This window comes from Xiphophorus maculatus, chromosome 14, assembly GCF_002775205.1.
Source record: "Xiphophorus maculatus strain JP 163 A chromosome 14, X_maculatus-5.0-male, whole genome shotgun sequence".
Classification (NCBI taxonomy): domain Eukaryota; kingdom Metazoa; phylum Chordata; class Actinopteri; order Cyprinodontiformes; family Poeciliidae; genus Xiphophorus; species Xiphophorus maculatus.
The window spans coordinates 25,808,557-25,823,627 of NC_036456.1; the positions used below are offsets into that span (position 1 = coordinate 25,808,557).

Genomic DNA, 15,071 nt, shown 5'->3' on the forward strand with positions numbered 1-15,071 from the left:
AGCAGAAGATCAAAGAGTTTCTTCTCAACCCAGTTACTTTGACTGTAATCCACAATTGGCTGGGAACATTTTAGAAAATTACGGACTAGAGAAAGAGGACCTGGACGAACTTCTAAATTACTCTGAAGAGCAGACTACTGCTGAGAACTTGCCCTACCTCTTACAAAGCATTCGCATGAAAAAGGCCACAAGGAGTTCACCTGGAGTTCGGTCTAACTCCGACTCTATGACTCGACCCACTGCAAGCACAACAGGAGTAAATGCGGTTAATTTTGGAAAGCCAGGAATATTTCCGGACAAAATGTCTTCATCTACTCTTCTTCACCCAGTGAAAATGATTAAAAATGAGCAAGCTGCTGCTGGTTCTGCAGAGGTAGATGCCGCAATTGGTAGGAACATTCAGAGGAACTCTTTGCTGATGGATAACTTTCAAACCAGCAGTAAAGAGGGGCCACTCCCAACTTTAACTAAAATAAAAAGTGGTGATTTGGGTTCTTCAGGTGACCAGAAAGGTTCTTTTGTTGCTGTGCCGCCTCCAAGAATCAATCAAACTAGACTGCTTCAAACTCAACCGAACCAGGTGAGTGGAATGATCCATTCCATTGGTTTTGGACAAACAGGAACGCCCAATGATGACCCAAAAATGATTATTAAACCAGTTAAACCATATGACTGTGGATATACTGGAAAATCTATTACAGATGTTGAGAATACATCTGTCAGGAACATTCACAATGTAGCTGGGGTTGGTGGAAAGGATGGTAAAGAAGTACCACAGCTAAGCTTGGCAGAGTTGAAGAACAGCAGTTTGGTTTCTTCATATGATCAGAACGTATCTGCTGCTGGTTTCAACCAACTGAATGTTGCAGCTTTTCCAAAGAGGAATGCAGCTGGAAAACAGGAGACCCAGCAAAACCGTATGGCGCAGTCAGTTCCCCAACATGAAACCAGATATGCTACATCCAGTGGTGAAAATAAAATTCAAGGGCAAGGATCAAATATTGCAGACTCAACGATGAATCTGCAAGTGTTGCAGAAAACCAATATTCAGAAAATTTTGCAGATTCTGAAGGATTTGCAGCCTGGTGTGTCTTCTGCCGCAAAACCGGATTATCAATCACCTTTCATTCCCAAAATGCCACATGTTGAGAATACATCTGTCAGGAACATTCACAGTGCAGCTGGGGTTGGTGGAAAGGATGGTAAAGAAGTACCACAGCTAAGCTTGGCAGAGTTGAAGAACAGCAGTTTGGTTTCTTCATATGACCAGAATGTATCTGCTGCTGGTTTCAACCAACTGAATGTTGCGGCCTTTTCAAAGTGGAATGCAGCTGGAAAACTGGAGACCCAGCAAAACCATACGACGCAGTCAGTTCCCCAACATGAAACCAGATATGCTACATCCAGTGGTGAAAATAAAATTCAAGGGCAAGGATCAAATATTGCAGACTCAACAATGAATCTGCAAGTGCTACAGAAAACCAATATTCAGAAAATTTTGCAGGTTCTAAAGGATTTGCAGCCTGGTTTGTCTTCTGCCGCAAAACCAGATTCTCAATCACCTTTCATTCCCAAAATGCCACAAGTCTTGGATGTCGTTCTACCTTCAACAGTTGTACCCAAGAACTCTGCATCTGTCGTTTCTCAGTCTCAGCCAATCATTAAAGCAAATAACAATGCTCAGGTGCCATCTTCTAAACCTCGACCTCCACCTCCAGCCAAGACTGCGTCCTCTAAGGATCTGCCATCCCTTGGTGTGAGGCGTGATTATGCAGCAATTATGCCAGGAAGATTTCCTCACATCTGCTCTTTATGTAACAAAGAATGCCCTCAACTAAAGGTAAGTGTGTATGTTTTTTTTTTATCACCACCTCTTTCATAATAGCGATTCTTAACTGAAATAATTAAGTTACTAGCAGTTATCTGTCATGCATTAAATTGAAAATATTTTAAATGTCTCTGCATCTCAATTTGTTTTACAAACAAAATGTCAACACAAGACTTTATTTGTTGCTGTTTATTTTAGGATTGGGTTACCCACCAGACAAGCAACCAACACCATGCGAACTGCAACCGCCTTCGCAACCAGTTAGTACATTTAGCTGTTTTTAAGAAATATTTTAAGTTTTTGGAAAGGTAAAGGACTGTGTAATGGGTTTTCTGGAGTATTGTTTGTTTTTGATTTACACCTAAGAAATACATTTTAAATATAAATGTTTATTTTTTCTCCTTTAACCTACAATGCTGGTGGGCTTTTGAGACATTGTTATTTCAGAAAAAGTTTACAGTACCTTTCTTTGAATGTGCTGTTGATTTCTGTTTTTTCTCCCACAGATACCCCCATTGGGATGAAGAAGTGCAAAGGTAATTTCTTTTTCAAATATTTGCAGCAGTAACAAAAACAAGTATTTCTCATTGCCAAGTTTCTTTTTTCAAATGATTGATTTGATTCTTGTTCACTAATTGTTTTAGGGATGCAATTAAAAGTTCTAGGACTTTAACCCGAGCCTCCCTACATTATCGTTCCCGCTCAAACAGCGGCACTTGTTCCAGCTCAGGAGATGGACGCGACAAATCCATCAGCCGTTCACATTCCCGCTCATACAGTCCACGTCATCGGAGGAGCTCAAGAGATGGAAAGCACAAATACAGCAGTAGATCAGGACATAGCAAAAACAGATCCAGTACTGGCTCCAGTTCCCGTTCGTACAGCCCCATCCGCCATGGCTCAAGAGATAGAAAAAACCACTCCAACGGTAGTTACTCCCAACACAGGCTGCAATACCGCACCTCAAGGTCTAGGTCTCGCTCTTGCTCCCCACGTTATAATCGTTCTGGTTATCGATCACGTTCAAGAAGCTATGAGAAACGGTCCTCACCAAAGAGAATGAATAAGAGATCAATTTCACCAAGAAGGAACCATGAACGACAGTTGTCTCAAGGAAGAAGTTGTGAGCGAAGATCGTCACCAAGAAATGATCCGAAAGAGGGGTCAAAGAGATTCCTTGAGCGCCAGTCAAGGTGGTCCCCAACAAGCAATGGTGAGCAACTCTCACCCAGAAGAAGTGGCAACAGAAGACGATCACCAGTGATGAGCCATGACCAACACTCCTCTAGGTCTAATGACAGGCTGTGGTCACCACAAAGAAGGACAGATGTTAGTACTTATGACAAGCACCGGTCTCCGCCAAGACGGTCCGACGACAAGCACCGGTCTCCGCCAAGACGGTCCGACGACAAGCACCGGTCTCCTCCAAGACGGTCCGACGACAAGCACCGGTCTCCGCCAAGACGGTCCGACGACAAGCACCGGTCTCCGCCAAGACGGTCCGACGACAAATATTGGTCACCACCAACGTACCATGATCGACATTCATCCCCAAGAAGGAATGATGATAAAAGATGGTCACCAACAAGAAAACGTGAATCATTCCTTGAAAGAGAGGAGCAACAATTCCTGTCAAAGCAGAGTGATGAGGAAGCGTCATGTCTAAGGAGAAACCGCAAGAGACATGCGTCTCCAGAAGGAGAGCCATCCTGTCAGAATAAGAAGTCCAGCAGTGTACGGATCCTGACGAAGCGGCTGCTGGAAAATTCAGGTTTGATCTGGAAACATTGATGAATCTCTAAAATCACAGTGTTAGCAATGTCTTTACTTGTGGAGTGTCTCTAGATAGATGCTAATAATAATATGCTAATACTTTCTCATGCATTCTCCTTCTAGCTATCGAGTCTGCCTCAGGACAGTCCAACATCAAAGACGTCATAGATTTAATGGTTCCTGTTTTACTGGCTGAACTTGCAAAGAATCAGGATTGCTCACAGTCATCATTAGGATTGTCCTCACAGGACAAAAGGAGAAAGGTCTTAACACATTCATCAAGTGGAAGACGGTTATCACCATCTTCCACAAAAACATTGTCCAAACTCGAGCAGAAACATGCAAGATCTTCTAAAAAGACCAAGGTTGGTGTGCATCTTTGAGTTCATCAAGCTAAGATATGTTAGCTTCATCATTCCTACATTTTTGTAGCCTAAAACAATTGCTAAAAATTTGGCTGGGATGCAAATAGTTCAAAATTCAAGGGCTTCAGATTTGGAGTTGACCATATGTATCGTTTTAGATTATTCTACAAGAAATGGATACAATTTGTATTTTTCAACCCTTTATTTTAAAACATAACTTTCCGCTGGTTCAAAAGGAGCTAACCTAATTTTGTTTAGTAATACAACCACAAAGGTGGCCAGATAAAATCAAGACTGTTGGACCTGACGGAACAGTTTCCCAATCCTGAAGTGAAGGTACATCAAAACATCTCCAGCAAATGTTAGAAAATTGTGTTTCCACCTGTGTGGAGCTTGTTGTCAACATTAGCAGTAGTGGGATATGGGCGAATTTCATCACAAGCTCATTGTTGAAAAATCTTTGCCTCTGTAAGAAGCTAGCTAGGTCCAATAAAAACATCAAGGACAGACTGAAATTATGCAAAAGGTAAAATGATCAACAATGAGAGGCTGGTGCAAACCTCTCAGGTGTGAAAGTTATTGCGTTTAGTGTGAAGATCCAAATGGATCAAATGTAAAAACAAGCAGTTGGCCTTTTTCTAAACCCTCAAAAGAACATTTGCGTCACTCCCAAAACTTCTGAATTTGGCTGTAGATTGCATTTTCACTAATCTGATCCATTTACACTGTGTTATGTTAACAGGACAAGAGGGCCCTTTCCGTCACCTCACAACATAGAAGAAAACATCATAAACTGTAAGTTATGATTGTGACTTTTTTTCAGTTCAATAATGTTATGAATTATGCAGTAACGGTTACCAAAATTAATTTTTTCATTCTTCCACTTTAACTTGTATCACCAGATGCTGACACATTGAAGACCACTTCTGGATTAATGTCTATTTAAAAACCCAAATTTATTTTATATTTAGACTTCTACTCATCCTCCTCCCCTTTAAAGGTTTAAAGCTAAACGTTTCTGGATAGATTCACTATGAATAATAGATCTGAAGCAAAGATAACCATGTCTTTTGTTTTATTGTGGTTCTGAGCTCTTAGGTTGTCAATGCCACTCATTCACCCTTTGTTTGATACTAACTACTTGATTAAGGCCTTTTTGGTGGCTCCAAGGTTTGGGTAGCTGTTTGTACAACAGCGTAATATCATATAAGTTTGCAGAAAAATAAATGCTTTTTTTGTTCGACTTCTTAAATGTATTTTTGTTTGTCTCTTTGACAGAAGATCTGGGGATACCAAGGAACTGGGTTCATCTGAGAGCTTGGACCATCTTCCAATAAAAACGCTTTTGTCTTTGCATCATAAACTTGTGAAAAAAGCAAAACGTTTATCTTCCAAAGGAACACACGTCTCCAAATCCAAAACTTACTCGCAAAAAACACAGGCTTTGAAGTCGGTTGTATCGGTAAAAGAGCCGTTGAAACAATTGGTTTCCTTGAGGTTCAGAAGTCTGGAAACAAGCCCTGATTTTGGCCTCTCAAATCGAAGAAGTGGACCTATAGTTTTCAGAAAAGATCAAGATTGTGAAGCTGCTGTTAAAGAAAAGACTAAAGTTAAAGGGATAAGGAGGATTATTATTCCTGAATCAAATGAAGAAAAGACAACAATCACCAAAATAAAGCTTGATTCTTCCAAAACATTTGCAAGTAAACCTCTGGATAAAACTGCTGAATGTGCCGGAGTAGCTAAACGAATAAAAGTTGAAGATTCTTTGGGAAATAAACAACAAACTTCAAATGCTTCACATCTTCAACTGGTTGGTAAAATGGTGACCGCACCAAATCCACTTCATGCTCAGGAGACAATCATCAAAACTCAAGAAACCTCAAGCAAAACTTTGCCAATAGTCCAACAAAAAATGGATCCAGAATCGAAGAAGTCCAAAAGCCTTGGAAAGAGTCCTGATTCAGGTGACACAAGAGACAACCCAGGAGCTAATGTTTTCAAAAAAGGCAGAGAGCCTCGAGTTGCAGTGAAAGACACAAGCAAGGTTGGAAAAATATTAAAGAAGACTGTTGCTGAATCAAAGAAAATGGTCACAAAAGTAAAAGTTAAGGCTTCAAAAACCTCTTCAGATACACTTCTATGTAAAACTACTAAATGTTCTGGAGTCGCTAAGCTAACAAAAGCTGAAGATTCTCTCAGAGATGAACAGAAAACTTCAAATGTTTCGCATCCAGAACTGAAAAAGACTAAGCCGCTGATTGGCAAAGTGGTGACCAGAACACATCCACTTCAGGCTCAGGAGACAATCTTCAAAACTCAAGAAACCTCGGACAAAACTTTGCCAAAAGTCCAACTAAGAATGGATCCAGATTCCAAGAAGTCCAAAAGCCTCGGAAAGAAACATGATTCAGGAGACAGAAGAAACAAACCAGCAACTAAAGTTTTTAAAAAAGGCAAAGACTCTCAAGTTGCAGTTAAAGACAGAACCAAGATTGGAAAAATGCTAAAGAAGACTGTTGCTAAAGCAATGAAAGGGAAGAAAATGGTTGCAAAAGTGAAGGTCAAGGCTCCAAATATATCTACAAATAAAGAGCTGGATGAAACCACTAGATGTCTCTCAGGAGGTAAAGTGGGAAAACTTTCAGGAACGGCCTTTGGAAACTTTAGTAAATGTGATCAAGCAAACGTCAAAGTATCTGAACCCTCCCTTTCTGTGTCAGTCATTACATCCACAATGCCAATGGTGGAAAACAGTCCAGGTGATTGTCAGATTTCAAAACCTGAGATTTCTAAAGCAAAGACCTTACAATTTAACACCAATAAAAGTCAGTTACAAATCAGCCAAGAAGAAGAAGAAACTTCATCTGAGGACATAAACGTGTCATCCAAGCTGAAGATGTCAGAAGATATCTCTGCGGTTTGTCAAACTCCAAAAACAGACAATTCTGACAAATCTGCCTTCATCTTAAAAGACACTGCTTGCCTTGTGAAGGCAAATGCTTCAACAACTGAAATAAGCAAACAAACAGATGTTATTGCAGATGATAATGCGATGAAAAGAAAAAATTATTTTCTGGAGACCAAAGAAGATGAAGTGACCGCTAGAAATGCCTCCCCAGCTAAACCTGAACATCCTCAACCAGGCAGTGAAGTTATCACCAGTCCGGATAAACCTGCTGATCCAAAGCCGAGTCAACAGACAACAATAACAACTCAAGAAACTGCAGACCTGGCAGTGCTAAACCTGAAGACCAATGGCAAACGGCTGGAGACTCAACCGCAGTCTGCAGGAAGCTCTGCTGAGACACCTTTGGATGCATCGCAAAAAACTGAAGGGGACGACAAAAATAATCAAAAAGGTATGCTGGAAATTACCTGTTTGTAATTTGTTTTCACCATATCAGCCAGGTATTTTGTGAGTGCTTGAATTAGGCAATTTAAAGTCATTTACACGAGTAGAAGGAAAATAAAACAACAAACATTAAAAACAACATTGCAGTGTCAAAGTAAGGAAAAACAATGACTGGTTTAAAAACCGACGACACTTTATGATGATCCACTCGTCATTAGTCAATGGCAACTTTGAAACAAACAGGGGTTTAACTTTTTGAGGGGGGGGGTCTGCACAAAGTCAGTCATGGGGCCATAAATAGCCGTTTGACACGCCTGCCCTAAAAGATTTTAGAAAAAATCCACAGTATTTTTATTTTTCTTCTCAAAAATAAAAATGATTCACTCAAATTTAATTTCTGCAATATTTACAATTGCTTGTCCTCTGTGCTAATCATTTCTCTTCTGAAGTTGATGTTCTGGCCCAGAAGAACCCGGCCGCCTGTTTTCCAAACGCAGCAGCTGCTGCTCCGAACCGCGTTGAGTCCTCTGTGACGGTTGGCGAGAGGATTGGCTGTTACCTGAAGCTACACAATTTCAGTAAGAAACCCGTTTGTATTTTTAAAAACATATACAGAACGTTTCTTTTGATTTTTAAAGTTTTATTTTTGTTTTGACCCTCATCTAGAGTGTGTTCCTGCAGGAATCATCCTGTCGTCCAAAGTAAGATTTATTTTCTCGATTTATTTACCCTTAAGCTTTTTAATGTAGCTTGTGGTATTGATGAAAATGATCCTAAAACTTCATTTAGTACATGAGCCTGAATCAAAACATTGAGCCAAATGACTTTTTTTGTCCATGTAAATTATCTAAATTAATCATTGAAGTTTCAACTATGTTTTTAATTTTGATGTTAAGCATTTTTTTCAGGTTTTTTTGCCTTCTCAGCTTTTTTAACAACCACTTTTTCTTTAATTTTATTCTTTTCTTCCAGCCTTATGCTCTCAACTCAACACTACTCTGGATAGCAAACCTTCCTGTGGATTATGGCGGCTCCTACACAGAGGAGGAAGTTGTAAACGTGCTCTGTAAATTTGAATTTCAATACGCACACGACAACATCTACGTTATCCCTCAGACAGGCATGGTAAGCACATGGTTGTGTTTTTGTGTTTGGTTGAAACTCATCATTCTGGATGTCTTAGTGGAAGCAAAGTGAGCTAAACGTTTTAAAAGTTAGCAATAGCGTTAAAAAGCCAAGCTAATAATTAGCTAAACCATCAGCAGAAGTGTGTCCATCTCTGTAAATCTAGATAGTAATTTTTCTAAGGTTTTGAGTATCAAGATGTTTTTTGGCAATATCTTTTGTTCTTTTGGGTTTTTCAACTTTTTCCCCCCAGTCTGTTTCTTACTGTTTAATCATGAACTTTGGCCTCAGCTGATTGAAGTGAGGGCTGCTGTGCTTGTTCTGTAGGTTTCTGTATGTTTAAACTGGCCAGGCACTCCCAGGAAGATTCGCTACTGTTCTATGTTTACTCTGTTTGTGAATATTGGCTGAAGTTACTAGACAAGTTCTGTTTTTTTATGCAAAATTCACATTTTGTACAGTTTTTGTACTTCTATTTGGGTCTGAACTGCTTATAAAAGCAGCCCAAGCTCTCCAGTTGATATTTTTTGGTGTCTGGAAATTAAGTCGTTTGAAAAAACTCCGGAATTTTAAGTCACATTTACTGGCACTGCGCCGTTACCTAGCAACCCCAGCCAGCCCAGCCCGTTACCTAGCAACCCCAGCCAGCCCAGCCCGTTGCCTAGAAACCGAAGCGGAACTCCGGCGTGTTTGCTGTCATTTTTTTACACAGGGTACGATTGATTTGAATGGCTTCTATCATCAGCTGAAAACTGCACTTTGGTTATTATTGTCTCATGTCTCAAAATATGATCAAATGAGTGTTAAATTTAAGCAAAAACAGACTAAATTTGTAAAAGGTGTACATTTTTATTTTATTTTTTTTTAAATAATTTTCATAGAGTTTTGTTTTCTAAAATTCTTTCAGGCTTTTGTGCTCATGCCAAATGTGCGGTCAGTGGTTGGCCTCGTCTACGCGGCAGTGCACGGCCATCTTACTTTCAGATCGAAGAAGCTCTTCTTCCAGATCGTGGAATCAAACATGTTAATGACACCAGTAAGTATTTAAAAAATTAAAATACTTTCCCTTAGTCCTGTCAAACTACTAATACTGTCAAATGTCTATTTACCTGTCATAAAAAAAAAACTTAATTTAAACAACATTATACCCCAGAAATAACCTAAAGGTGCTGTAAAGTTGTATTTTTGCTCTGTTTTTGTTTCAGCTTGGGTTTTATAAATCTCTCATCGGAATAACGCCTCTCGTAAGTAACCCAAACATTCTTGGATGACTTTGTTTCGCTGCATCCTTATCTAATGCTACTGAACTGTCTAGTTTTGCCTTTCATTGTTTGACCCTGAAAAGTAAGAACACCCTTGCTCAGTTTGGCAGCTGCAACAACATTACATTCTCCAAGAAATCCAACTTGTACAAACCTGTGTAAAGATTTTTTTAAAGGAGGATAAGATATAAAAACCTGTTGGTTAATACATGCCAAGTAATAAACTTATGTTTTTCATTCTAGTGTAAACACATAACAGTGAAAGAAGAAAAAATGGCAACTAATATCGTCACTGCAATATTTGCAGATGCTGTTCAGCACAAAAAATTAGAATTGCTCAAATAGACATTAAAACTTAAAACAAAAAGAGTTTGGATCATTGTTAGTTGTCAACAATTTGACAGCTGTGGGGTTGTATTAAAGACATCTGTTGAAAATTTCTTTAATTTTTATTTTGTGATAAATTCATCACAAAGTTGGAAAAAAATTGCTATGTCAATATTTACTAATGTCATTCAGCTCTACTTTTTTTTTTTTTTTACAAAAAGACAACAAAAGTAAAAAGGAGCAGTTGACTCAATCCGAGTGAAAAAGAAGGATTAATAACTATACTAATAATAAAAACATATTAGATGCAAGAAGGATGATTGGAATAAACAGACTGGTTTGGGGGGTTGGTAAAGAGAAACCTTTTCTCTGTAGAAATGACGTAAAAATACCAGTTTCGTCTGAACTAACTATGATTTAAGATCTGGGGCTAAACACCAGCACCACCAGTAAAAAATGGAGGAAAAGCAGATGTATGTGGTTGTTTTAACTTTCTTCCGGCTGTCGCTGACAGAACATGAGAGACGATGGAACCAGTATAATCTACATCCAGAACATTTCACCAAGCGACATCACGGATCTCAGGAAAGCTTTGAGAAAAATCGGTCATGTGAGAAACTTCCTGCCTCTTCTTAACAAGGTATTAAATTTAAATGTTTATATTCAAATCCATGTAGAGAGGAGGACCTAATCGATTTATCTCTGTTTTTTTGTTGTTTTTTTTTAGGTTTTTGTTGAATTCGAGACGGTTTACGATGCAGATCGCCTCGGCGTTTGGTGCAGCCTGATGAGACTGGGTTTCGTCCACACAGTCAACAGGCTGAAAATACCAAGAAGCCTCAAGAAATCACAACGTAAGGCATAAAAGCTGAAGTGTTGATTGAAATGTGCTAAAGATTTTTAATTTCCAGATGTTTTAAAGAGACAAAGGCAATAAAAAGCAGGAAAAGAGAGAAAAAGTTTTTATGAGAAATATCCTGTCATCTTTTTTTTGTCGTTTCCGCCAGTAGTAACATCAGGTTGTTGATTAAATGACTTGTGTGATGCTGCAAAAAAGTGTTTCCAATTGTAGTTTTGTGAAATAAACTAATTTAGACCAGAAAAACTCCATTTCATCCTAGAGGCAAAACTTTTTTATAAAAACTTTCCATTAACCAAATTTCTTTTTGTAATTCCAATTTGCCAAACTATATGGTTAATGGAAACACAGCTACATTTAAATTACTGTTGAAAAAGTGCCTCAGTCAAGAAACATTTTAAAGTGTTATTTGAATGGATTAACACAATCATTTAAAACAAAAGAAAAAGTTTAACTTTCTACAAATTTCAGTTTTTCTACAAAAGTAACCAAACACTCTCTATTCCACTAGAGAATAGAGATGTTGTTGTCGTTTATGCAGTATGATGTTGTTGTCGTTTATGCAGTACCAAAGCTGCCACTGAAAGCTCTGCCAGACAGTGAGAAGATCTTACCTGATGCAGGAATCCCAGATATGAAATCTGGCGTTCCTCAGGGCACCACGGCGCCGTGTTGGGTCACCATGATGACCCCGCCCTACGTCTTCCCAACTGTGTGTCCCTGGTTTAACATCCCCAGTAAGAGAATCAAGATGCAGACACACCAGGCTCTCTGTTGGAGACTTTCCCTGATTGTGTTTATTTTTCTAACTTCAATTTTAGGTTTTCTGACGGTCCAAGGAGAAGAGGACATTTTGGTGAGGCTCCATTTCCTGTATAAGAAATCAGAATCTTACTGTTGGCATTGAAAGTGTTTCTAAATCAGTGTTTATGAATGAACAGATGTTTCTTTGTCTTTGGTTTTTCTGATTTTCTCTGAACTTGACGTCCCGTAGACGACTCCCCACCCAGGCTCTGAGTTCTTCACTGTCATGCTGACGGGTTTACCAGAAGGAAAATACAAACATGAGGATGTAGCGAAGCTGGTGTGGCGTTATTTCCCCAAACAGAACCTGCAGACTCTCTACTACAACATCTTGGTGCTACCGCTGCAGAGAAGGGTAAGGAGCTCTTCCTTCAGACCGATTGCCTGTTGCACAAAAGTCAAACCCTATTATTGTTTTAATTAGCTTTCCTGTTTGACAAAAGATGAAATAACATGCAACAAGTTGTTTCTCAAATAGACATCTGTTGGGTTTTTGCTGTCTTACTTGAGATTTTTGGTTAATTATTGTAATGTTTGATAATCAAGCAAACTCTGCAAAGATCTCTACTACAAATTTTTTTCGCTTAGATCTTGCAAGTTACTTTACCGGGTCTCTCCCACGGTACAGAGAGAAACCGCACAGATGGTCTAAATCTTTTGAAGGATGATAATGGTTGGCTAAATGACATTAAGGCAGTGGTGGGCACCTCAAACTTAAAAAGTAACCCTAAAATGCTATAAGCTAAAGCTAAAATGCTATACCGATAGGGTATTAAGCAGAAGCTAACACTAAAGTGCTATACCAACATAGTTTTTATTCGCAGCTAATGCTAAAGTACTGTACCAACAGGGCATTTAACAGAAGCTAATGCTTAAGAACTATACTAACAGGGTATTTAGTAGAAGCTAACACTACATGACTCATGGTTTTGATTTTATAACTATTGATTATTGCTAACTTTGTTGTTGATTTAGCCTAATTGACCAGGGTCAGACTCAGTAAATTTTAAACTGTTTACTGTTTTACAGCGATTCATTCTGGGTACAGAATAAATGTTATTTCACGTGTTTTTCAACTGAAAGTTTCCAAACGGCCGAGTAAAGTAGCTCTTTAAAACTAACCTTGAAATATTAATTTAGGGGAAGCTAAGTGTGCTAAACGTTTTCAAAGTTAGCAATTTGCTAAAGCCCTAAACAAAAAATTAGCTCCACTAATAGTGGAAACTAGTTCCATTAATTTATAAGGAAAGTCAGTGTAGTAGACATTAGTAACTATAATGAGGAAAATGCTCAAATAAAGCATATTAGACATGAAAAACAATCATTTGCAGCAACATTAACATAATCTCTGCAGAAATGTATGCATTTCTTTAAGATATAGTTGGGGAAACATGAGCTGGGATTGACTTGTGTCTCTTAAACTGACCTTTGGGTTTTAATATAACCCTAAACACATTTTCTTTCTGCTGCCTTCCACCACTAGGCCTTTGTGTTCTTCTGCGACTGGGAGGCATGCTGCAGTTTCGTCTCAGATTGTGCGAAAAAGCCGGTTTCTGTCAGGAACTGCACTCTCAGCGTCCACTTGGTGCTGGAGGACATGTATCCTGGATCCAGTGAGGTATGGCAAATTATCTGAGGATGCTCTCTGACCTTTAACCTCCAGCAATCTTTGTTTTTGTTTACCTTTATGCTTATTTCTCTTTATATTCTTCTTAACTTTTCATTTATTTTATGCAGGAAACGATGTACAGGACTCTGATGAAATGGACGAGTGGTGTAAGTTTGAATTTTTAAAAAATACTCAAATAAAACAATCTGCTTTAACAAACTCCTGGTTTTGCGTTTTCAGTACGTTCCAAAGCTTTTCTCCCTGGAGAAGCGTCTGGTCAGCGTGGAGATCTATGAAGTGAATATGAATCTCATCGAGAGCATCATTAAGGAAGTCGCTGCCATCGGCAGTTTTATCAGCTTCGTGCCGCTCAACAACAGGGTACAGCAACTCAGCCCACCTCCATTCTTCACAATAAACCTCTGATGTTCTCATATTTAACATTAAACCATTTTTAATCATTTTCCAGCAAAGATATTTGTTACCTGTTGGATATAAATAAGGACGGGCATTTATCGTTTATCATTTAACGTGATAAATTTCTTATTTTGATGATGATTTTTATTGTTTTCATAATAAATTCCAGGTAATGATATTTAAAACTTCCTAAACTGTCGACAGGATTTAGTTTTAATGTTTGTTCAACGAAAGCATCAATAAATTAGAAAATATGATTAATGATACAAACTGAACTTTATTACAAATGGGTATGTTTTTCCAGATGCTATGTTTGCTATGTCAAAGAAGTAATAAATAGTTTTTATCATCACTTTTATTATTATTACCAGAGTACCACAAAATATTGTAATAAAACTTTAAGTCTATGTCAACTACCTGTAGATAGAAGTTTAATTAGAAGATCAAGTAGGCAGATTTAACAGAATTACTTATATCTCAAGATGCTGAATGCCTTCAATCAATAAATTAATTGCAAAACGTGCAATCTGTAGGTGTGAATACGTAAATATAAATCACGCGTATGTTTTCTGGTCATGTCTTTAACTTAAATATTTATTGATGCTCTGTTTTTGCATTTTAGGTTGTATATTTGGGATAAATCCCAGAAAAAACAGATCAAATGATGATGTCTAGCAAAGAAGAACTTTATAATCAGGAACTGTCTTAAAAATTATGCTTAATGAGTTTTAAAAGTTTGTTTGGTTATTGTGAAACGAATCACAAAGTCACTTTATTGTGAATTTATTGAGGACTCAGAGTGTCAAAGTAGTCAGTTACATTTACTTGACTAACCTTTTAAAAAATGTGAATTTTTAGGAGTACATAACATTTGCAGTGAAAAATAAATAAATATAATAATTTTACATTTTTAATTTCTTCTCGCAGATTTGCATCGAAATGGTTTCTCCCAGTTGTGCTACGAAGGTGCTGCAGGAGATGCCCTTGAGGAAAGTTTTGGCTACGCATCCCTGGTATGTTTTCTGTAGCTGAGAGCCAGACATTAAAAACACAGCACAGTTTCTGAAGTTGAATGTTGTCACAGCAACATTTTTATGCCGATTTTTGACCCGATTTTCCTTTTCCGACGCCCCAACTATTGGGATGACTCTAAAGATAATTTATTAGGTATTTCTGTTGTGTGTTAAGAGTGATCTAGTCTGCTGAGAAGGATCTTGTCACCAAGTTATTTTTATTTCATCCCTACAGGGGAAAGATTGGACGTGTTGAGTGGTGAGTGTTAACATTTTTTTATGTGTTTGTGAAGCAGAGGAAGTTCGTAGAGATGTCAGTGGCCTGATTCTTAAA

At 38.2% G+C, this 15,071-nt stretch overlaps 1 protein-coding gene across 1 annotated transcript; it reads left to right on the top strand.

The window, feature by feature from the left end:
- The first annotated feature begins 1,532 nt into the window (after positions 1 to 1,532).
- Positions 1,533 to 5,280, top strand: LOC111610908 (serine/arginine repetitive matrix protein 2-like). Its single transcript, XM_023345980.1, has 6 exons — positions 1,533 to 1,840; positions 2,027 to 2,088; positions 2,335 to 2,364; positions 2,473 to 3,599; positions 3,725 to 3,864; positions 5,245 to 5,280. Exons 1-6 carry the CDS (start codon positions 1,577 to 1,579, stop codon positions 5,278 to 5,280), a joined length of 1,659 nt encoding a protein of 552 aa, XP_023201748.1. The 5' UTR covers positions 1,533 to 1,576.
- The last annotated feature ends 9,791 nt before the right edge of the window (positions 5,281 to 15,071 follow it).

Coding starts and splice junctions, on each gene's coding strand:
- LOC111610908 (XM_023345980.1), top strand. CDS start 1,577: ATGCCACAAGTCTTGGATGTCGTTCTACCTTCAACAGTTGTACCCAAG. Junction 1,841..2,026: donor AAGAATGCCCTCAACTAAAG/GTAAGTGTGTAT, acceptor TGTTTATTTTAG/GATTGGGTTACCCACCAGAC. Junction 2,089..2,334: donor TGCAACCGCCTTCGCAACCA/GTTAGTACATTT, acceptor TTTCTCCCACAG/ATACCCCCATTGGGATGAAG.